Source organism: Ochotona princeps, chromosome 31 (assembly GCF_030435755.1).
Source record: "Ochotona princeps isolate mOchPri1 chromosome 31, mOchPri1.hap1, whole genome shotgun sequence".
Lineage (NCBI taxonomy): Eukaryota > Metazoa > Chordata > Mammalia > Lagomorpha > Ochotonidae > Ochotona > Ochotona princeps.
In genome coordinates, this window is record NC_080862.1 from 8,812,093 (window position 1) to 8,836,688 (window position 24,596).

The 24,596-nt window shown below is 45.4% G+C and overlaps 1 protein-coding gene across 1 annotated transcript in view; it reads left to right on the top strand.

Annotated features, from left to right (window-relative positions):
* The window catches only part of GLDC (glycine decarboxylase), a 60,699-nt gene that overhangs the window by 30,364 nt on the left and 5,739 nt on the right, over positions 1–24,596 (top strand). The window contains exons 12-21 of the mRNA XM_058657311.1: positions 824–921; positions 1,366–1,450; positions 1,624–1,665; positions 3,334–3,476; positions 8,052–8,127; positions 12,773–12,898; positions 14,280–14,429; positions 15,586–15,698; positions 16,789–16,930; positions 18,955–19,066. Coding sequence (XP_058513294.1) covers positions 824–921; positions 1,366–1,450; positions 1,624–1,665; positions 3,334–3,476; positions 8,052–8,127; positions 12,773–12,898; positions 14,280–14,429; positions 15,586–15,698; positions 16,789–16,930; positions 18,955–19,066 — 1,087 coding nt within the window. The remainder of the gene's footprint in view (positions 1–823; positions 922–1,365; positions 1,451–1,623; positions 1,666–3,333; positions 3,477–8,051; positions 8,128–12,772; positions 12,899–14,279; positions 14,430–15,585; positions 15,699–16,788; positions 16,931–18,954; positions 19,067–24,596) is intronic.

Here is a 24,596-nt window from a genome sequence, read left to right on the forward strand (position 1 = left end):
TCCTGTGTGAATGAAAGACTCTAGTCATGGCTAACCCAGGCTGTGGTGAGGGTTAATCAGTCACCGCACTCCACACTGCCAGGCACACAGTCATCACTCTATATAAATATTTGTTGAATGAGTCCATGAAAAGAAGCCTTTACTGTGGAAACCCAGGCCTTCCAGGGTGTTAAACAGCGCTGACTTGGTTGTACCCTCTTTGAAGAGGATTTCAGAACCAGTTAAACATTGTTCATTATCCATGAAGCAGCATAGTGTTCATGTTGATGCTATTTATTATTTATGTAAACAGGACTGAATCAGCTCCTCTCCTCTCGACCTCTGTGCTACACTTAGTGACAGCTGGTTGGCACAGGGATTTGAGGAATATTTCTGGAATGTACGCTGGAGGCCCAGGATGACCCTGCTGTCAAGCTGGGGAGGGGTGAGGAGCGAGCCTTGTGTTCAGGTCTGTGCTCTGGAGAGGAAGCCCTATCAGTTACATGATTTGCCAATATTTTCTCTCATTCTGTAGGATGTCCTCTTTTCACTTTCTTGTGTCTCTTCATGCACATTTGAGAAAAATTTCAATGAAATCTAATTTATCTACTTTTTTTCCTGTGGTTGCTTGTGCTTTGGTATTATATTTAAGGAGCCATTGCCCAACCCAAGGTCTTGTAGATTTGCCTTCCCTGTCTTCTGTACAGAGATGAGCAGTTTTAGCCTGCATACTTGCCTTTCATCCATTTTGAACATCTTGTGGCTCAGCGACTGGAAGCCTGAGTGTTCACATGGGACTCCGGGCCAGTTCTTTGCTTTTATTTCCTGTGATCTCTCCATGCAGGAGCTGGTCGCTGAATGCATGGGCGAGGAGCTGAGAGGTATTCCAGCCTCTGCATTCAAGAGAACTAGCCCGTTCCTCACACATCAGGTGTTCAACAGGTTCGTGAGGTTTGCCTGACTTCTGCATTGGTGCCTTGACAATGAGCCAGGGAACACGATGAGGAGCTGCTTCTGATGGGGACTGAGATGGAGCCTGGCCCAGCCTTGGCTCCCTAATACTGCTTCTCTCTAAGGATCCCATTCCTGACTTTTGCAAAGCCCGTGGCTCTGTTCCCTGGCACTGCCCGGAACAGTGTGGCTTGGCTCTCTAGTTCACACCCAGGAACGCTGTTTCATCTTCTCCACAGCCTTCCTGTCATGACCATAGGACATGCTGCTCGTCTTGGACACTCTTCCCTCTGAAATGTAGTTGATAACAGAGTCCATGGCCAGAATCGATCTGCATTTTTGAAGGGAGAGCTCAGTGTGTCTTATTTTTCAGGAAGAAGTGTACAGATTCTTTCCTGAGTTTATCGGCCCTAGTCCTGTGTTTTGTGTTCACAGATATCACTCAGAAACAAACATCGTCCGATATATGAAGAAGCTGGAGAACAAAGACATCTCCCTCGTTCACAGCATGATCCCACTGGTAGCTGTTTGTGGCCTTTTTCTCACGTCCAATCCCGTCCTGATCCCACCTCTTTGGATTGTATTTAATATTCTGCACCAAGGGCAAAGAGGGGGTCCTAGTGGAAGAATGGGGGTTGGAAGGCAGCCTAGATGAAACCATTAATGTGATGCATTTGGTTCTTCTTCTTAAAGGGATCCTGCACCATGAAGCTCAATAGTTCATCCGAACTCTCAGTAAGTTGTTGCTTCCTTATTATTTATATTTACTTATTTATTTGAAAGTCACAGTTGTGGAGACAGAGAGAGATAAAGAGAAGCCAGTCTTCCATCTTCTGGTTCACTCCCCAAATGGCTGTAATGAGCAGAGCAGGGATGGGCCGAGGCCAGAATCCAGGAGCTTCATCAGAGTCTCCTACATGGGTGCAGGGGTGCAAGCACTTAAACAATCTTCCGCTGCTTTCCTAGGCACATTGACAGGGAGCTTAGCAAAAGTAGAGCAGCCAGGACTTGAACTGGCACCCATATGGGATGTCAGCACTGCAAATGGCAGCCCCAATAAGTTACCCATATATAAGACACTTAGTGGGACAATGATCTAGCTTTACAAAAGCTGGTAGTAGAGAAAGCAACTGGGATTATGATTTCATAACTGCTAATTCTTTATCTTGCTATTTAACAATGTGAATAGCAGGTGTAAAGCCCTATATTTCCCATAAATTGATCATTAAATCTATGAGTAAAATTGATTTTAAAATTAGAGTAATTGTAGTATTCATGACTTCCTGTCCTTCTTTTTAAATATAATTGGCCACATTAAGAACTTGTATCTTTAAGATACCTTTATGTTTTATTGGAAAGGCAGATTTATAGAGAGATGGAGAGACAAAGGGAAAGATCTTCCATCTACTGGTTCACTCCGTAAGTGATTGCAGTGGTTGGAGCTGAGCTGATCCGAATCCAGGAGCCAGGAGCCCGGAGCCTCCTCCGGTCCCCCCCCCTTGGGTGCAGGGTCCCAAGACCTTGGGCCGTCCTCCACTGCTTTCCCAAGCCACAAGCAGGGAGCTGGATGGGAAGTGGGACTGCCAGGATGATAACTGGATGGAAAGCAGAGCATCCGGGACATGCACCGGCACCCATATGGGATGTTGGCAGTTGTAAGGCGAGGATTCAGCTACTAAGGCCATTGTGCCAAGCCCAATAGTTTCTGCCTTATCAATGTGTTCACTTCAGACAGAGTTAAGAATCTTGCGTCTTTTTTAGAAACCTATTCACTATTTCTGAATCATAGGGATTAAAAGGTTAAAAGTATTCCTCAAATTAACAGAAGATTTTGGTGACTTGCTGTTATGGTGGACAAAAGTCTTTTGGATCATGGTCCATTTTACAAAGCTAAGTTGTTCTGACTTTTTTGGTTTATTTTAATATGATAAATACAACATATTATATAAAATATAACATATATAAAAATATAACATGAGCCAAAAGAAATTATTTATATATTGTGATAGTAAATTTTTTTCTATTTTTTTATGCTTGCTTATTATTCTGTTTAATGAAGAATGAGAATAATTTACATTCTATGTAAGAGAAATAAGTAAAGCATACTTAACAGCAATTTATTGAGTTTTATGAACTTAATCTATCTTGGGACATTTTTTGTTCCTGAAAAGGTATTGAAGACTATATTTCTGTGCCTCCTGGCCCCATAATAATGCTTCCTTTATAAGAGTATATGAGTCTTAAATGAATCGGTGTATAGGGGTGCTTGAAAGCATCCCAGGCTTATAGAAGGCGTCCTCTTTGTTGCATGGTATCATCGACACCATAACCATTATTAAGATTATTTTTGTTATTACCTTGCAATGTTTGTATGCACTTTTGTCCATTGCTCTTTTCGTTCAGCCCATCACATGGAAAGAATTTGCAAACATCCACCCCTTCGTGCCTCTGGAGCAAGCCCAGGGCTACCAGCAGCTCTTCCGAGAGCTTGAGAAGGATTTGTGTGAACTCACAGGTTACGACCAAATCTCTTTTCAGCCTAACAGGTAAGGAAATTTCTTTCCCTGTAACTACCATTGTCTTTTTTTTTTTTTAATACAAAAATGTTCTCTACCACTCAGAGGTTTAAACAGCAGTCTATTGTTTTGTAGCATTCTGTGAGTTGACTGTGCACTTCCACTCCGCTAAGATGATTTAGCAATAAGGACCAAGGGTGGGAGGTTGGTGACGGATCGCTGGCTGAGAGCGCCACCGAAGATGGACGAGGATGTGGCCCAGGCTTTGGTCCTTTTTCATGTGGATATCTCCCATGGTTCCTTGAGTTTCCTTACAATATGATGTCTGGATTCAAAATGGAATGCTACAACAGGATGTAGGCAGAACCAGGAAACTCTTAGAACCTAGCCTCTTAGGACCTAGTTTTGCAATATCATTGTCGAGGGATTCTCTCTGTGTTAACTTGCTTGAGCAAGTCACGGGGTCGGACCAGAATGGACAGCTCTTGAATAGGCACTGTCAAGAGATGGGGTTCCTTGTGGGCCAACTTTTGGAAGCAGCTTCTATTTCAGACCACAGCACAGAGAAGCGAACTCAAGCATATGTTAACCCTTAGCAGGCAGCAGTGTTTGTGTCTTGGAGAGTCCGTTGTTTTTGTCATTAACTTTGGAAAGCCCCTTCCCCTCTTATGGTCTCAAGTCTCTTTACAAAGTAAAAACTTTGAAGAACAGTGATTTTCAAACACTTTGATATATTCCAGCAAAATCTCCTGGATAGATGTTAAAAATACAGACTCCTTTGCACCTAGGATTCGGAAGCTAGACAAAGAATCTTTAAAGAAATCAATATTGCCCGTTTGGAAACCACTGCATTTGTCACCTCTCTATTCATGAGGATGGATGGATGGGTGGAAAGATAGGCAGGTGGACCAGCAGGTGATCTGTGTGAGCTAACGTATCGTTAGCAGAAAGCCATCGTATCTCCTATAGGTTCTCTGCCTCATACTACCCCAAGTGTGTCCCTCTGCCAGCCACCTCATCACTCGCTTTACCTCAAATGGAATCAGCAAACCGCAAATTCCTGTGTCAGGAAAGCCAGATCAAGTTATTTTTAAGCTGAGACATTTATTGTTTCATCTTTTTGAAACAGAAAGAAACCAGATTTTAAGCAAGTAAAACCCTCCAATAACCTAGGATACATGGGAAAGACACACAATTTTTGAAACCAACATACACTGCTTCTCAGATACGTTATCAGGGAGCCGGAATGGAAGAGGGCAGCCCGGATTTGAACCAGCGCCCATATATGGGATGCCAATGTTACACCCGTACTCACTATTTTAATTTTTTTTTAGAAGTAATCACCACCCTGATGTAGGTGTTAAGCAGTGTCTTACCGTGATCTTAATTTACAATTTTAATTTGTGATGTTGTGCTTGTTTTCATATGCTTACTAGATATCGGAATATCTTCTCTGAAACAAAACAAAACAAAAAAACCTACATCAGAATGGATTCGACAACACCTTGATGTTGGTCTTCCAGCCTCCAGGGCTATATTTATAAGCCACCCACTTTATGGATATTTGATCATAGGAACCTGAACAAACTGACAGTAACCATAAATTTTGTTTAACATAGCCAAGCCGTCTTGGTCATTTTTTCCTTGGGACAGTTAGATCCTACTGATGTTTATAGGTTCGGAAAAAAAAAGTGCCTAGACGTTTATTCCTGTTTTCTGCAATTGTCAAGAATTTGCTCAAACCACAAACCCAAAGAACATTTCCAACTTGGAGAAAGGAGCTCAAGAATACTTAATTACCTTTCCATTTCCCACTGAGCCCAGCAAGGCCTGCGTTAGCCTGTTCCCCGTGAGACTCCACTCCGTTCTCCAGCTCACAAATACGCTCTTGGAATTGCTGGTTTAGAATTTTGATGTAGTGCTTAAGGCAGAAACACGAACACCATCCACGGAGATCTGAAGTGAAGCAGACTGGGAATTCTGGTTAGCTCACTTGGCTTATCAGGCTGAGGAAGTAGTTTGGCATTTAAAAACTGCAAACTGTGAGTTCTGAATGTAGATTCAGTTCACCATTGATGTCCTTGCCAGACTCGCTTCTGGGACGATTGTTGAAGTGTAAACAACGCAGTGTATTGTCCCCGAGAACCATCTGCAAAGCTTGTGAAAGTGTAAGCTCCAGAGTGTCCGAGGGAGGAAGTCAGCCTGGGAGCCCCAGGGTGTCTGCTTCTAACACATCCCCACCTGATGCTGCTGCTCTCTGGCCAATCTTTCCATTCTTAACGGTGCGGTTGTCTTTAGGGTTGCTATGAACCAAAGTGAACATTTTAATAGATTTATTTATTTATTTGAAAAGCAGGGCAACGCAGAGGGAGAGAGAGAAAAAAAGATTTGCAGTTTGGTAGTTCCCAAACAGCCAAGTCTTGGACAAGCCAGTAGCCAGGAACTCCTTCCTGTCCTGCCTCTAGGGTGGCAGGGACCTCGCGCGTTGACGTCTCCCACGGCTGTCCCAAGTGCTGTAACGAAGCGTTAGAGCAAAGGTGAAATTGCTAGGACTTGAACTGGCCCTCCCATATGGGTTTCTGGCATTGCAGGTGATGGCCTAGCCCACTGCCTCTACCCCTGAAGTAAATCATTTTAACAAAGGCTACTGCGGTCATTTTATTGTAGTTTTACCATATCCGTTTCTTATGTTTTATTTCTAGCCTTTTTGTTTTTGACCACTTGATGGCAGTGTTTATCAAGGAAAGAGAAGATTTACGGTGCGGAACCATTTTTCTTATCAAAAGGCATTTGGATATTTATATTACTCACAGACCATATGAAATCATCAACTTAAAAATTAGCCTGCTATAGATTTACTGGGTTTCAAGTCACATCTGTACTTGCTTTGTCTGGGCCTGGCCCTGTGAATTCCTGAGTCTTATACGGCCTTCGGACTGGACATCCTCCACCCCGGAGAGGGTTCAGTGTTAAAGATGGCCAACACGAAGTTACTAAATAAACATCAGAAGTAGCTGTTCAGTTCGTATTCTCCAATTGCGAAATTTTTTTTTGAGACAGAAATCCAGAAAGCAGTCCCATTTACAATAGCTACAAAAATTAAAGGATTAGCCAAAGTGATAAAAGATTTCTACAATTAAAACTGTAACTTTCATGAAGAAATCAAAAGGGACATAGAAAAATAAAGAATGTTCATAGATCAGAGGCATCAGTGTTATTAAAGTGGCCATGCTACCTGAGGGGATCTGCTGAGACAATGTAAGTTATATCTAAACAGCAGTGCCATTCTTCACAATCCTAGTATTCACAGGGAACCACAAAAATCCTGCGTATTTAAAGCAATCTTGAACAAAAATAAAAGAAGAAAAAGAAAAGAAAAAAAAAAAAACAAAGCAGGTGGGCATTATACTACCTGACTTCAAAAATGCAGAAGCTATAATAACCAAAATGATCTGCTGGGGCATTAAAAACAGACACAGAAACCAATGAAATTACCATTGAGTGCATAGAAGTATATTTGATCTTTCAAAATGGTGCTAAGAACAGAATTGGAGAAAATACGGTCTCTTCAGACAATGTGCTGGTGAATTTGTATATCTGTGTGCAGAACAAAACAGTGGAGTACTATTCACCCCCCAAAAAGGGAGAGGTGAAATCCTGTCATTTAAACACGGATAGAGCTGCTTTGGAAGCTTTTAGGAAGGCATGGCAGAGAATTGGAAGGAGTTGAGAAATGGTTAGGATTTGACTGGTAAGCATTTTACATGGGTTATCTCAGTGTTCATCATACAGATGCTATAAAATGGGTGCAATTATTTATCTCCGTTTTGCCAATGAGGTCACCGAGGCACAGGCAGAGTACCTGGCCATGGCCTGTTTGCCGGAGGATCATGTATTTATTCTCCTATCCTCAGATTTAAAAACCAATCTTCTCCATAGTTGGAAAAGCAGAACAGGAGTCATCGCCTTTCTCTCTGAAGAGAGCAGAGAGAGATAAAGTCGTGTTGTTTAACCGAATGTCTCAGATCGTGTAGGGCGGGCCTCCAGTTCTGAAGCAGGCGAATGCTCCCTGAAGCAAAGCCCCGACCTGTGAGGGGCACGGTGTGCTTACCAAGAAGGCACACGGCTCTGTGAGACAGGCTGAGTCTATACTGAAGTGGCCTTCTGTCACTCTTGGCCCTCAGGGCAGGGGATGCTCCAGTTTCTTAGAAACAAGATTGACTATCAATGGGTAGTGAATTGTTAGAATGATACGTACACAGTTATTCCTTGTTTCTTTCTCTCCATTTTGGTAAAATTCTGGAATGTTCCAGAATATATATCTTTCTGGGGGTGGTGCATGGTGCTGCACACAGGTTGGCAGGTCTGTCTGTAGGTAGCAGTGGGTGGACTTTGGTGCTCAAAGTGGGTGTGCTTGCTTCGGTTAGTAGAGATCTTTAGGCTCAAGCAGAGGCTCCAAGCCAAGCTGATTCTCAGAGTCTGGGGGAGTAGCCTTGTGTCACCTGTTGGTAATGTGTGGCTGGTTCTCCATTAAAAAATAAATGCCTAAATTCAAGTCAAAAGACCAAAGCCCTCATCCTTTTCTTCTTGCTTTCTCCCCCCCAGCGGAGCCCAAGGGGAGTATGCTGGACTGGCCACTATCCGAGCTTACTTAGACTGGAAAGGCGAGAGACAAAGAACGGTGAGGATGACCAACTGGCTCTTTCTCCCTGGGGTCAGCAGCAGGCCCAGCTGCCAGGGTCTCCTTCATGTTGTGGGTAATTCCCTCCTAACCTTCTTGGAAACCAAGGACACTGAATCAAGCTCCAAATTTCCGTGAACTGATCTTGGTGATTCTAGCCTCCAAGACACCCCACTTGTGCATGTCAAGGGAAACCAGTGAGAGATAAAAGGCTTTGGCTCTGAGTCAGAGTGGGAAGGTCAGCCAGTTGGCTCTGCGACAGCTCTCTGGAGGGAGTGAAAGGCAGGAATCCTGTTCCTCTGAGCCTGCTTGCCCTGACTCAGGCCTGGCCTGGCCTGCACGAAGGGCAGAGACCACCCTTTGATTCTGTGGTGTCCCCCCCTCCTGTGCCTACACATAGCTCTGAGCATAGGTTTGCTTGAGAAATATTTATGGGTACACACACTCTCCACTCCTTGGTTCTCCGGCTCTAAGTAAGAAAATAAACATGAAGCAGAGCTCACCATTCTCCCTCCTTGTTTGCTTTGCTATGAGAATCTAGCCCCTGCCTGCAGGTGCAGAGAAGTACCACTGCTCCCCGGCGGTCGGCACACCTGATGGTTGATGCAATCCAGCCCTGGGAATGTGGTTGATCCTATGATTCTACCTTCTTGTTTTGGTGGCCCCTGCAGATTAGGGTTTCTGTGAGCTCTGGAGTTGGAGTCCTCAGAGGCAACAGAAAGAAGGGGCAAGAAACGGGGTAAAAGGATCTGCAGGGCACACGAGAGCTTGAGAAAATGATGCAGGATCATGCTGGCTGCCCAACTTAGAGGGGTGGTGTGTGTGGTGGCCGAATCTTAGGACATTTCTGGTTTTATTAAAATTGGAATATTGCTTATGGCTGAATGGCCCAGGTTTTGCCGTGAAGTTTTGAAACCATGTCACTTCAGAAACAGAGAAAAAGAAGGGACATTTTCTCTCTTCTTGTTTTCCTTTCTTATCCTGTTTCCATATATGAGTCTTCCCAGGCCTTCATCCTGGCTGGAGAACAGAACCATTTTAACGACAGCTGAAAACACAGGCCACTACTGACTTTAGTAAGTTGTTGAACCCTCACCTTGGACGAAGGCATTCTGCACCCATCCAGAAAGAGATCAGATGATGAGCTGGTCAAATACAGACCAACCTGGCATTCCAACCTGGGATTGTTTACTGGATTTTCTTGTGCTCATGACAGACTATCTGACTTTTTAAAAATTCATTTTATTTATTTGAGAGGCAAAATGAGAGAAAAAGAGGTCTTCCATCTTTTTGGTTCATTCTGTAAGTGACCATGACAGTCAGGGCTGGGCCAGGTCAAAGCCAGGAGCCTGAAACTCTATCCTGGTCTCCCACATGGGTGGCAGGGTCCAAGTCTTTGATCCATCCACTACCTTCCCAGGTATCCGAGACTCAAACTGACACTCTGATAGGGAATACCGATGCGCAGGCTGCAGCTTGACACACTTCACTACGCTGCTGGCCCCAACATTCTGACTTTTACAGGAAGGTTCATTTAAGCTTATCATTGCTCTTGGAGTGCAAGAGCCTGAGCCCTCTCCTAGAAGCAGAAAGAAAACTTGGGAGTTTGATTCCTGAGTGTCGTGGGAGTCATGGAAGTGAACACTTGGGCCCATTGTTTCCTTGATGGATAGACTGCTGAGGCCAAAGTTGCCAGTATTTGAGGGAGCTGGATGCCTGTGCTTGGGGGTGGCGAGAAGGAAGGGACCACCCAGACGCCGAGCTTGTGGCAACACAACCCCCAAGAGTCTAGAAATGAGTGCATCCTTCTGGATCAAAGATTTTAATTAGAAGCTGACGTTTTTGATTATGGAAGAAAATGACATTATTCAAATCATCAGGGAAGATTTTTTTTTTTACATCAGTGATGGTCTGAGGCAGCTGCCGACACACAATAGCTGCTAATGGAATCCAGTAAAATATATCCCTTCTCTGAAAATGAATTTGGGGAAGTCATGTGCTACCAAACCACCAGGGTTCCTTGGTGGTTTTTTTCTTGCAAGATGCTTTCAAGTGGCTTTGGGAAGTTATTTTTCCCATTTGCTCAGAGGTTCCTAAAACAGAATGCTCAAGTTCTTGATGAATAGTTTCATTTGGGGAAATACAGATCTATTTAACAAATATTTAGCACTTGTGTCCCAGGAAGAGTCCTAAAAAGTTTTTTTTTTTCAGTGATTATCTAAATTTTCTAATCAAACAACTGCTGATCAGAGACTGTTTTCTATTCAAAAAACATTTTATGTACAGTTATGAATTTATAGGTTCAAGCAAACAAAAACCCCAAAAGCTGCTTGGTAATCATTCTGTTTCTTAGCTGCCTCGGTGAAGCCGTGCCCTTTGGCATCTGGATTTGACTGGTGAGAAGGCTTCAGTCTCCTTGCACAAGAACATCCTTAGTGCTTCATTGCTTGTGCAAAAGGATGATCTATGCAGATTCAATGCCAGACACCCTGGGAGTTAGGAAGCACATTGACTTTAAATGCACCAACACTTGAATTCATTCGGACCGCATCATAAAGTCTGGGTCCTGCTACTTCCTTGTCCTTCATACCACTATGATTTTAGGGTGAAGAAGAATTAACATTAAAGATAATAATAACAAAGTTCTTTCTCTAAGTGCACATGGAAAAGCAGAGAGATCTAGCAGATACTGAAGCAAGTCACTGGCAAAAGCACGAAGAATTTTTCTCTTACTTATATGGGCCTGGTTCATGTCCCAGCTGCTCCACATCCCATCCAGCTCCCTGCTTGTGGCCTAGGAAAGCAGTGGAGGACGGCTCAAGTCCTAGGGACCCTGCACCCATGTGAAAGACCTGAAACAAGCTCTTGATTGCTGGCTTCAGAGAGGCTTGGCTGCTGCTGCTGAAGCCATTTGGAGAGTGAACCAGTGGATGGTAGATCTTTCTCTATGTAAGCCTTCAGTAGCTTAGGACAACACTTTTTATTTTTGTCTACTCGCACAGAGAACTGGAATCTAAAGTTCGTTTCACTGGGCTAATGTCAAGGTGTTAGCAGACCGGTTCTTTCTTGAGGATCTGCCTCTTCAAGTGTCTGAGGCCTCCTGCCTTCCTGCTCTTTCCTTCCAAACTCCTGCTTCTCACTTCAGTCATTACATCTCTTCTCTGTACTCACTCCGTCGTCCTCCCTCTAGTAAGGACACATCTGAAGACGTTTAGAGCCCAACTGAAAACCCAGAATGAATTTTCCAATCTCCAGATCCTCCATTAACTAAATCAACACGTGCAAAGTCTTGTTTTGCTGTTCACAGGTCCCGGGGATTTGGACATGGTTGTCGTGGGAGGGCTCATTATTTTAGCTTACCACGGGATGGTTGACATTTTTTGTTGTTGTTGTTCAAATGCTTTTGTTTTGATAGAACTTGTCTGGTATGAATTCTCAGTTCTGGGTTTTTACAAATATTTAACATTCATCTTTAACATTCCTTTTCACCTTCCTTTTGTCAATATTCTTCCCTGAAGGGATGTCTCCTCAAGTGATCCTTTTAGGCCTTGCGGGAGAGGACGCGGTAGTGCTACCAGCTTTGCTTCTGAGAAATTGAAGAACAAATTGTAACTACAAAAAGGATTGCAGTGACAGAAAGGGCTTTGAGGCCAGGCAGCCACAGCCAGCATGAGGCCAATGGCCATTCCCAAGGCTACATGCCTTCTGTCAGCAGGGGAGACACAGTATATTCTGTTTGCTGTTGGTGAGAGACCCCTGGTATACGCAGTTGTTCAAGCGGCTCTTTTTTTTTTTTTTTTGCAGAAACCGCTGGAAGTTACTATTCCCCATCCTAAGCCCGCTTCTTTCAATGCCCATCCATTCCTTTTCAAAAGGGATTGTGGCATTGTTTCTGGGATTACCATTAGGAGGCTGGCTTTCAGGGTAATCCTTGCCTCTGTTTTGGCAAAGGTTTCTCTGTTGTGAGGAACATTGAGGTGCACTTTTCTGTTGTCCTGCGTCAAATGTGTGTTTGCCCATGTTTGCATAATTTGGAAGAAATGAAAAATTACTTGAATCTGGGGATCCTAACATCTACCTCCACAAACATTCAACAGATTTTTTGGTAGAAAAATATATATATATATTTAGAATTTATTTATTTATTTTTCATTTTATTTGAAAGGCAGAGAAATGGAGACAAGACATAGATCTTTGATCCTCTGGCTCACTCCCTAAATGTCCTCAACAACCATGGTTGGGTGAGACCAAAAAGTCAGGAGCTTGGAACTTAATTCAGTTCTTTGAAGTGGTGCAGGGATTCAAATACGTGAGCTGTTGCCTTCTGTATCAGAAGCGGAGAAGCAGAGCTTGAACCAGGCACTCTAGTATGAGACGTAGGTATCCCAGGAGATGTCTTACTGTTGCACCAGTTACCTTTGTCTAGGGAAACACATTTGCACATTCTTCTTTTGGATGTTGTTTTGCAATAAGAATAATAATTAAATTATAGCAGATTTTAAGGCCGTGGTAATCAGCTTAAATAAAAACATGTGGTCCCCATTTTGTTTGTGCTCGCATGCATGCTGTGAGACTCATCTGTCATTATTAATGGCTTGCTGGTTATTTCTTCTCTGCCCTTGCTTCCTTTCTCTCCATTCCTCAGGTTTGTCTCATTCCAAAGTCAGCACACGGAACCAATCCAGCGAGCGCCCACATGGCAGGCATGAAGATCCAGCCTGTGGAGGTGGATAAATATGGGAGTATTGATGTCACTCACCTCAAGGACATGGTACTCGTCTTCTCTTTAACCAAAGTGGGGAGTCTGGGTTTTAGACAGAGGTGCCGAGCATTGGGACTGGGTGTTACTGCCTCTTGCATTCCAATGAGAAGACTAAGTTTCTCCCCTGAATGGATCTAGGGGAAAGTGTATAAAATCAGGACATCTGTCTCTATAATATGAAAGAAAAATAAAAAACCATAGTCATAATTCTGATTTTTGTTAAAAAATGGCCGGAGTCTACCTTCACCCCTCTCTCCACCAGAGAGAGAAGATCTTTTAGACCAGAATCCCTGCCCTGTAATGTGTGCCTGCGGAAGAGGCTGAATGAATTATTCATGGTGAGAGTGAAGTGCTATTTGCAGCAGGACCTGCCTGCAACTTGCTGCCCAACCTTCCCTCTCGCTCTGCTTTCCCCGTTCATAACCAAACTCGCAGTCTCGCTTAAACTCAATCTCTGTTTGGGAATTAAAACACTAATGTAGATTCTGTCCGGGCTTGTGACGGTCCCAGTAATACTCTGCAGCATTCTAGGCAGCTTCCCACACCTTGTTTTCTCCAGCAACAACCCCCCTCTCTCAACCTCCCAACCTCCAGGAAGAGGTTGCTTAGCAACCATATCTGCCTTCCACCAGTGGACTGGAGGCTGCATCTTAAGGAAGGAAAATCAGTGGAATAGCAATGTGATATTGTCAGGGTGATTAGGCATGGAGACTGGGAACTTGTATGCAGTTGCCTTCAGAGGGAAGCTAAAAATACACGATGCTGCCCATCTGTTTGGTCCATATCCATCCCACCCTTCCATCCCCTCACCAAAAATATTCTGAACAGTAGTAGTTGCAATGAGTGTAAGATACGATTCCCCACCCCCACATTCCATCCCATCCCATTTCCACATGCCCTGGTCTGAGTGGCTGCTCCGTGAAGATGCAGCAGCGGAATGTGCCTTTGATGCGTGCTTACCCTCTATCCGAAGGAAGAATGAGGAGACCCACTCCATATGGGCAATTCTAATTTCAACGGAGTAGGAGGGAAAGAAGGCAGAGATGGATGGGGCATGCTCTGAGGTCATTCTTGAGGTGACTTGAACCAAAGAAAAATCGGATTGCAGAATTGCACCCAATATATCCAAAAATCCCCCTAAGGCCTTTGTCTTGACAATGGAGAATGAACCCAAAAGCATCCTGCTAGTTCTCTGGGATGACTGATGATGCAGCAGAGCGGTTGTGGATCTTTTTATTGCTGTTGTCATTGTTTGAGACACTGCTGGGAATGTCAAGGGTCAGACCTTTCTTAACCCCTTAAAAACAATCAAAGTCAATAAAAATAAAAAGCAATGGTTTGGCCAAGAGACGTTTCCTCCCTTAGCCTTCCTCTCCGTGTTTTCTCACAGGTGGATAAGCACAAGGAGAACCTGGCAGCCATCATGATTACATACCCGTCCACCAACGGAGTGTTTGAAGAGAGTATCAGTGATGTGTGTGCTCTCATCCATCAGCACGGAGGACAGGTGTATCTGGATGGGGCAAATATGAATGCTCAGGTGAGACCATGAGGCTGGCTCCCTGTCTCCTGATGACTGAGAAGAGAGCTTCATTACTCCTGGGAACGTGAATAAGTCAAGGAAAATTCTCTTCTGACCTCTTGGGTTACCCTAAAACATGACACTGAACTCAGAGGCTGGCAATAAATCCGCCTCAACTCATGACCAACTTTAGAGTGCATGGCCAGAAAAGAGTAAAAAGGTTAAAGGCGAGCAGGAGGAAGCCGAGCGTTCTTAGATGGTCAGGGGAGACCTCTAAGTCAACGAGATCCCACGACTCTCAGACCAAGGGAATTCAAACCCAAGTTCTGGTCACCGGTAGATGTTGTTCTCATGACCTTGGTCAAGCCACGTAATCAGGCTCCAACTTCGTCAGCTTGGAGCGTGGAGAGGAGGGCTTGTGTAAGAGGAGCCGCTGGAGGAGGGGAGTCAGTCTGGCTCTCCTCCACACTTTGTGGTATTTCTTTGCCCACTTTATTTTATTGCCATTGCGGACTCTTCTGCTGCTTTTGCTGTTTCGTAGCTTTACAAGTTTTGGCCCCGGATTGCCGGTTGCTTCATTGGCATCAGTGAATTCTGTTTTGTTTGGCCACACTCAGAATTAGTCCTGATACTCAAGTGGCAGGAAGGCCAAATGAATGTTGTAGCTGGAATCTGAGTCAAGTGGCCGCCCTCCCTCTCCCCCCAGCACCTTCTTTTGGAATGCCGAAATAGAAGATGCCAGAGGGAGGTGGAGAGGAGTGTGTGTGCCCACTGGGCCCTTCAGCAATGGCATCATCCCCAGTGCTGAATTTGCAGGGCACGATAGCACTGCTTGAGAGTAGCAAAGGGATCCTCTTGTTTCCTGTGTTAAATATCCTCTCCTCCCTGTTGGGGTGGATCATCAGGGTTTGACTGTGTGTTCATATCTGTGTTTTTATATGTAAGTTGGGCTAAATGATCAGTTACTGTTTCCATAGAAACAGCAAGTGGCTGTGCCTATGGGATATGAGATTTTGACTGCAGAGCTGGGCTGTTAGGGAACCTGTACCCATGACCGCCAAGGACATGTCTTTCCCGTGAGAAGGGCAGACCCAAGGCGCCATGGGTGGCCTTTGCTGGGAGTGCTTCCCCAGTCCCTGGCTGTTTTACTTTTGGCTCTTTCTCTCGGTGGCAGGTGGGGCTCTGCCGTCCCGGAGATTTTGGGTCTGATGTCTCGCACCTCAATCTGCACAAAACCTTCTGTATCCCGCATGGAGGAGGCGGCCCTGGCATGGGGCCCATTGGAGTGTGAGTTCTGGGCTGCTGGGTTCAACATGGCCCTGGAGACAGAATGAAGAGATAGCTATTGTGGTTCTTCCCGTCGGGGTCTTCAAGCATGCATAATGCACTTGTTGGGGCTGGATGAGAAGCAGTGGGTCGTAAAGAAGTATAATTAGGTTTTATTAACCCCTGTGGTTTCGCTGGACTCCCAGTCCTACATAGATAGAGCAAGTGTATTCAAGCTACGTGAAAGGCAAATTTGAGTGTTACAGATCAGAACTGGAATGTTAGCACCTGAAAGTGCTAATATTTTTGTACTTTTAGATTTATAAGCAGCTTTTCTTTCCTTCTTTCTTACATTTTTAAAAATTGGATAATGGTTACATTAAAACAAATTGGATCAAAGATGTTGAATGTTTTACATCCTGATTCTTATTATACCTGAGATAATTAAGGAAGCAGCATGCCTTTCTTATTACTAGAAATAATTGGATGAAGTCATAGTAAGGCTAAAAACATATGTCTTAGCTGTTGAAAACTTTTGTGCTTCGGTGAGAGGAGTCTTTTCCAGAACTCCTAAAAAAAAAATGCCAGAAGCACCAATTTTTAAGAACTTGGCCTTCTTTCTGTTTGTTTTGTTTTGTTGTTTTCTTACATTAGTAAACGGGAGAGCCTAGTGCCTCAGCTCTGGAGGAGATACACTGAATACAGTTCGCATGCAGGCCAATGAGCAGTTTCTTTTCAGCAGCCTTCTGGATCCCATAGGTGCTTGAGAGAGTATGTGTGTGTCCTTAGGCCTGGAAGGGTGGGGTCTGGGGCTGGAACATTCCAACCTCTTGGCAAGTCCATGGCTCCACATGCTGTTCCATGGCTGCTGCCTCTGCAAAATCCATCACAGCTGTTGAGTGAACCACTGGGAGGCTGCTGGCTGCTGGGCCAGCCCCCTGCAGAGGGGGAAGCCAAGAGCCCTTCGTGGACACCTGTCCCTTGGCAGGCGTCAGTTCGCCTTGACCGTCAGAGTTCCTCTGTAACAGATCTTCCCTTGAGTACAGAATCTGCTGGTTTGGGGGACTAGATCTTTTTACATCTTGTGCATTGGTTCTTCACACCGATACAGGAAGAAGCACCTTGCCCCCTTCCTGCCCAATCATCCCATCATTTCAGTAAAGCCAAACGAGGATACCTGGCCTGTAGGGACGGTCAGTGCGGCCCCGTGGGGCTCCAGTTCCATCTTGCCTATCTCCTGGGCTTATATCAAGGTGAGACCGGAGAATGAGCAGAGGTGGGCTGGTGTGTGATGTGAGGGTGGGGAAACTGAGAACTTGGGCATCTCCCTTTGTTTAAACAGAGATGGCTGAACTGCGGCTCAGCAGCACCAAGGACCTTCCTGAAGAGATCAGCTGCAGTTCATTTTAATTCTCCCCACCATGTGATTTCTTGTTGGGCTTGCATCCTGGGTCAGGCAAACTGACGCAGCAGATAGCATTTTCCAGACACAGTGAAGTTCCCATGAGTCATATGGCTGTTCCAGCCACATGATTTTGGTCGCTGGCAGGATTTATAGAGCCCCTTGCAAGTTTAGTGCTGTGATGACTAATTACCACGTTTTCCTTGAGCTCCCGGCATACATGTTAGGAGTACATCTTTCTTTGCTTTCTGTTTCTTTGTGTCCTAACAGATTAACTGAAAAGTGGGAGAAAACTTGCTTTTAGGGCAGTTTCCAAAAGCTCTCTGCCCTTGAGGGCTGTGGATCTGTGCTCTTAGAAGCAATTAGGCTGAGTCAGGAGTCAGGCTTCCCTTCCTTTGTTTTACCCCCAGAAGCAGCAGGGCCAAAGTTCACTCGGTACACCTCTTGTTCCTACTGGCCTCCCTACCCCTCAGACTGGTGAGCTGATGACCAAAAAGGCCTGATTCAAGTTCCCATGTTTCTTTTGGTCCCCAGATTCCTTCAATTAGAGTTGTTTGTGTAAACCTGTTTGGGTTGAGCGTGGCTTCCCACATATAGAAAATAATGCCCCAAGGCTGGTTTGGTTCTCTGCCTGCAGCACCAGGCAGAGCCAAGGTTCCAAAATACATAACTAATGGACACCCTTGGCCTTGAGCCTCTCTTACTTGAGGCTGATGTTACTTAGTCTTGGATTCTCGCATCATTGGCCACTTTTCTGTCTGCTGCCATCTATGTCAGGCAGGCCCACAGGATGCCTAGATTCACCCTTAGGGCTCACCAGCCTCTCCTGGCTTCCTCTTGTCTTTCCTGCTGGTCCTTGGCAGCCCACAGGGAATCCTTGGGGAACATACACAGGCCCACATCCCAGAGAGAATCCGATCCAGCAGGCATTTGGAGTTGGCTCTGAGCCATCAGTATTTTGCAAAAGGTGCTCAGGGACTCGGATGCATAGACTGAAGGCCAGTGGCCAGCTGAACCAGGTCCAAGTCCTTTCAAGCAAAAGTTTGAGACTTATAAGATGTCGTCCCAATCCACCTTGCCCTGCAGTGACCGCTTGGTAACCGTCATGTGGCCTACTTGTCCATACTTCGGATTTGTTCTACTTTTCTTATCCGAAGTATTTTACCCTTTCTCTTTGCTTTTCCGAACCCTTTTATGTTTCTAGTCAAGTAACTCTTACTCTAGGAAGCTTTCTTTGACTATCGTAGAGGAAAATGTGTCCTCTGTGTCAGACTTGCTAGTGGTATTCTTCACTTCTCATTTGCTTTTGATATGCTTGGTATTTATCAAGTTTCCATTGTACGTGAAGTACTGCAAGAAGCAAATAGACAATAAACATTAGGGTAGCCCTGATTTTAAGCTCTTTGTTGGTCATTTTTGTTCATCCCATATGATTCAAGGAGCTAGTTAACAGCAGAAGAAGACTGACCATGGTACTTGCTAAGCATAAACTGCCGTAACAGCGGGCAAACCATGAAAGATCTATTCAGTGGTTAGTTCAGCAGCGATCTCATGGATTCCTGGTGCTTCTTCAGTCACCTGCCGAGTAACCTAAGAACAAGCCTTTTTCGTCTTTCAACAACACAGTGGTTGACAGTCAACTTTGTCCTGTTACACATGTAAAATTACTATTCAAAAGAAAAAGCGTGATTTTAGACTGAGAGAGGACAGAGATCTTTCGTAGGGTTTTCCACTTGTTGTGTGTTTAGTAGGATAATCCCAACTCGTGGCGGCTTGCCTTGTGGCTGGAATGTACGTGGGCTGGTTTCTGGGTAGAATGTGGGTGATGTGGTGTACTTGTTCAATGGTTGATGCCTCTTTTTCTTTCTGCTGCAGATGATGGGGGGCAAGGGCCTTAAACAGGCTACAGAGATTGCTATATTAAATGCCAACTACATGGCCAAGAGACTGGAGAAACACTACCGAGTTCTCTTTAGGGGTGCAAGAGGTAAGTATCAAGGTCAGTCTACTATCACTTTGGTTTGTCTTGGCTAAAGAAACTTCAACCCGGATGTGGTTTTGCGAAGGGGATGGAAGATCCCTGTTTCTTAGTCCGTACCAGAGGAAAATGTAAAGTTCTTAGGAAAACCTGCAGGTGGTTAAATTGAAGAATTATAAGCAGGAGCACAACTGCCCAGAGAGACTGTTAAACTCAGTGAGAGATGTGTGGGCATCTGGTAAAGCAGTTGGGCCCACGTTCTGCCTCTGTTTCTGAACCATCTTCCTGCACATGCGCACCCTGGGAGGTCACAAATGATGGCTCAAGAACTCGGGACCTTTGCATGTGAGAGGCCTGAAATAAGTCCTACACTCCTGTCTGTGGCCTACTTTAGGCCTGGCTGTTAAGGGAGTCTGAGGAAGGGAATGGGTAGAAGAAAGATCTCTTACTATCTCCCTGCCTTTCATATAATTGGGGAAAAAAAAGATTTTTTTTTTGTTAGATAATCAGAAAAGTGGAAAGGGATAACCATGCCCATAGCCATTATAATGTAAAGAGAAGTTTTAGGTGCCCCTCTTAGCTTATACTACAGGGAGGGGCAACGAAGTCACCATGGCTGTAACGGATGGTGATGCAGGGAAGAACCAGACAGACACCTGGATACTTGGCAGTGGGCCCTGAGTCTGAGAGTAAAACCCTGGGAATGCAGAAGCCAAGAACACGGAGACACGCAGCACACCTCCGGTAGAAGACTGCGTTAAGATGCAAGCAAGAGGCACTTCAAACCTGAGGGAGCTTTAGAACCCCGACAGCATCTGTCCCAGCCCCTGTCCCAGCGCTTGTCCTTCCTGCTTCTGCTCTGGCTCTACTTCACCTCTGAGGGAGGCTTCCCATTCCAGTGGAGGGAGCCACACCTTGCCTTCAGCTCCCATCTGATGCTCAGCAGGTGTTCTCGCATTCCTGTGTAGTGTGACTCCAACGGTCAGACTTGAAATGCTGGGACAGTGATAACCATGTCTACTTCTGCGCGTGAGCGTCCACACCCGGCCCGTCACACACAGCGGCATGCTCGTGGGGCTGTGTAGGTAAATCAGGAAAGGAGCCCTGGCTGGTCGGATGTGATGTGTTAAGGTTTTTCCAGCTTCATAAGTTTTGATGAGCACATCTGATTTTATGAGGTGTTTTTACAGAAACCTTTGTCTTCAGCCATTAGGAAGGCTTTGGTAACCTTTGGCTGTAGTTTGGACAAATGGTAAGGTAGATGCCAGGAGGAAAATGCACTGAGAACTAGCAGAGGATGGGAAGGGAGACGGAGAAGCAATGAGGCGGATGCGTGGGCATCGCTTGAGTAGGACACAGCTATTTCTCTCTCTCTTTTCTTTCTGTTTTAGAGGTAGAGAGACAGAGAAGAGGGAGAGCATTCCCATTTAGTAGTCCACACACAGCAGCCAGTACTGGGCTGCAGCCACAGCTGAGAGCCAGAAACCCACTCCAGATCTCCCACATGAGTGGTTAGACCACCCAAATGTCATCACCGCCACCCAGACTCGTGAGCAGGATGCTGGAGTCGGCAGCCAAAGCTGGCACCGGCACGTGGGGCACAGGTGTCTTCACTGTGTCTTCATTGCTTACGTATTTCTTTTATCTGGTTATTGAAGTCGTGTATAAATGTTCACCGTGGAAGTTTTGGAATAAAAAAATCTTGAAGAATACGTTATGTCCCCTGGTCCTAGCAACCACATTGTCAGTATGAATATTTCACTGTATTTTATCTTACTTTTTATATAATTGAAATCATATTACAAATACAGTTTTTAAGCCTGTTTTTAAACTTCAACTTGGTGTTCCCGTATCATTAGAATTTTCCTCTATCATTAGATATTCTTGAACAGAGGTTACATCAATATCACTGTGTGAATGTAATGTGACATCATCAATTCTGCTTAGTTTTTGCCCCTTGCTGTTTGCGTTTATCACAATGCTCTCGCTAGTAGTCTTTACTTAGATTAAAAGAACTATCCAGTTGCTTCTTTGAGGACATGAATGTGTTGTAGTTCTTGATCCATGAGGCCCCGGTGTGTTCCCGGGGACTCCGCCCTTCATTAGGGCTCACAGCTCAGGAGAGGGACACTAGGGGAGACTGACTGTTACACAGAAAAACAAACTGGAAAACATGCTATCATTGCCAACTCGTGAAAATGACCTTACTGTTCAGCAGCTAAGGCTCGGGGTTGTTCCCTAATTGTTGAAAACTGTCTTCTGTTGAATGTGTTTGGTAGCTTTATTAAAACAGCAATGTAAACTGTGCTGTACACTCACCCACAGATGGTGTCACTCAGGGATTTTTCTGTGTTCGCAGTTGTGTGATGTGAAATTCCGTTTTTTAAAGGGAGAACGTGATGTAGGCCGCCAGGGGGCGTGGCACGCTTGAGGGAACAGGTGCCTAGGGTAGGCTCAGCGTTTAAGTACAACAGGCAGATACAGAGGGAAAAGATGAAAGAAATTTGCCTTTATTTTTGACCTTTTACCCCATAATTAATGATGAATGGTATTTCTCGTTGCAAGCAGAGGTAGGGTGGTGATTACAGAATCTATAATATATCCAAAAGTTTGTGACATCAAAACCTGTTTCATGTTAGGCCTGATTCGCACAGTCACTAAGGTGGTTGAAAGTGCCCTTCAGGGCCTGAGAAGGAGCTACCACCACACTTCCTGAAAACTCAAAATAGATGTGTCCTTCACAAGCAAGTTGTATTCTGCAGTGTTTAATGGCAGAGTCTGAAGACTGCTCCTCGTCTTAGTACTCCCCAGCTCTGAGACTGTGGGGTCACAGAGGACCATGACGCAGTTGTTTCAATTAATTCCAGGCCTTTTTTTAAAAAAAGATTTATTTTATTTTTATTGGAAAGTCAGATATACAGAGAGGAGGAGAGACAGAGGAAGATCTTCCGTCCGATGATTCACTCCCCAACTGACCTCAATGGCTGGAGCTGCGCCGATCCGGAGCCAGGAGTCTCTTCTGGGTCTCCCACGTGGGTGCGGGGTCCCAAGGCTTTGGGCCGTCCTCGACTGCTTTCCCAAGCCACAAGCAGGGAGCTGGATGGGAAGCGGGGCTGCCAGGATTAGAACCAACGCCTATATGGTATCCCAGAATGTGCAAGGCAAGGACTTTAGCCGCTAGGCCACGCCGCCGGGGCCCTTAATTAATTGCAGGCCTGCCTTTATGTACCACTTCATGGAGAGACTTTAATCCCAACTTTTGGTTTCCCAGAAACAAAAAAGTGACAGGCAAGTATGGAGAGGGGGCAGTACCAGTGGGATTTGTCCTGCTAGCATGAGGGAAAAAGGAATTCCTTCAGCAGCATCCTGTTTGTCAAGAGGCGTCATGAGCGGCTGGCCTTGGGCGAGGCTGGGCTCACTATGATCTAAGCGGAGGTCCTGGCAGTGGTTGTTGTTGGCATCCCCACTATGTACCAACTGATTTCCTTACCCTAGAGGATCCCAAGTCTGCCTCCAAGTCCCAAGCAGGCTTCCGGGGAGCCCTTCCTTCCTGGATGGGTGGGTGCAGCTCTTCAGGCCTGGACGTTTTCATATTTCCAGACTGAAAATGATGCCGCTGACATCAGAGGCCCTGTTTCCATGACCTCAGGCTCGGAGGAACAGAGTTCTGATTTTGCCCAGGAGGGTCTCTGGACTGCAGCTGAAGAGCTTGAAGGAGCTTTGAGTGCCCACCCCGATGGGCCACAGAACAAATACCTTCTGAGTTCCATATACTCCTGGGCAGCCCTCTTGGGGAGGCAGGGTTAAGGATGCAGTCCCATCTCTGTGGCACGGTTTTGAGATGCCCATGTTGTTTTCAGTCTCAGAAAACAATCGCTTTAGGGGCTAGAGTGAGATGATTCTCACTTAGAGCCAAGACACTTCTCCATCTCACCTCCTCCTCCTCCTCCTTGGATTTGGGATCTTTTCAGATTCTCACTTGTAGTCATGGGTCGGCCCAGCAAAAACATGGACTCAGTGAAAACTCAAACTTGTGTTGAACAGTTTGTACAGTTTTTACTTCCTATGGCCCTGACTTGCCATATGCCATGCAAGGTTTATGTCTCTTTTTCCTAAAAGCTACAAGCAAAGCTGAACAACCTGATCCGACCTGTGACAGCCGCCATGTATAAATTCCATCTTTTCCCGGGGCTCAGAGACAGAGGGAGAAAGCTACAGTTTTCATTTGAATACAATCACATCTGAATTTCATTTTTTAAATGGAGCTTTTCCCAAACCACTAGGCTCTGGAGTGTCCTCTGTAAATAAAATCTTGGGTGGCTTGGTTTTTCTTTCTTTTGTTTCGTTTTGTTTGTTTGAAAGGCAGAACCATAGAAATAAGGGGAGAGACAGACTTGCCACCTGCTAGTTCACTCCCAAATAGCCACAAAAGCTGGGTCTAGACCAGGAACCAGAGCCAGTAACAATGAACTCCATGCGGGTGTCTCAAGTGGGAAGCTGGGGCCCAGACCCTCGAACCATCATCCTCTGTCTTCCCAGGTGCATTAGCAGGGAGATGGACCAGAAACAGAACAGCTAGTACTCGAACTGGCACTCCAGGACGGGACGCCGCCATCAGAGGTGGCAGCTTCACCCGCAGGTTCACAATGCCAGCCTCGACAGCTTGATGTGAGCATTCCCTGGCCGGGCTGGTTGATGTCTTCCAGCTGTTAGTGAACCCCTGCTGGAAGACCATCCCCTTGGCTGGCCTCCTATGATGTGTGGCCCTCCTGTCTCCCTCTGAGTGCCCTTTGTAGCAGCGAGCTGCCAGTAGCCTTCCCCCACCTGTCATTGTCACAGCGCTCGGGGTGGCTTTTAGATGAGAAAGGACAGAGGTTGATGATGCGCTCCCGGGCTAAGGTAGTGAGGCAGAATATTCTAGGATTGCAAGGGAAATCAGTGGGTAGAGGATGCTGCTCTGTGTGTGTGTGTGTGTGTGTGTGTGTCCCTCCTGCCTCCGCTGTTGTCTTTCAAGTAAATAAATAAGCCATTAACAAAGAGGCCTGAAATTACTGTTTGATAAGGACTTAGTATTCTCAAAGTGTCCTCCTAAACATTCCATGGGCTATTCTGTCTGGACACTTTCTTTTCTGAGTGTACTTACCCATGAATAGAATTTTCTCCTGGGAAATCCCACTCCCTGACAAATGTATCCTCCATTGTTAGAAAAACATGTAGTCTCAATCTGTTCAGCCTCAGGCTCCCATCCATTTCTTTCCACACAAAGCCAAACAATTCTTCCATATTTATTCATCGTGTATGCAGCGGAGCAGTTCACAGAGCGCTCCGGGCGGCTGATGACCGAGCTACGCGTTACAGACTTGCCGTTAAGTCGGCTCTGCCTGTCATAAGGGGATTCGGTGTTTGCCAAGAAGCAAGAAACTGGATTAAGGACTGCAACTCTATCTGAGGAGGTGATCCTTTCCTTGAAGGAAATTCCAGCAGCTGGTGAAACTTGGAAACTCCAGGAATGTGCTGTCAAAATGCTGATGGACTCGGT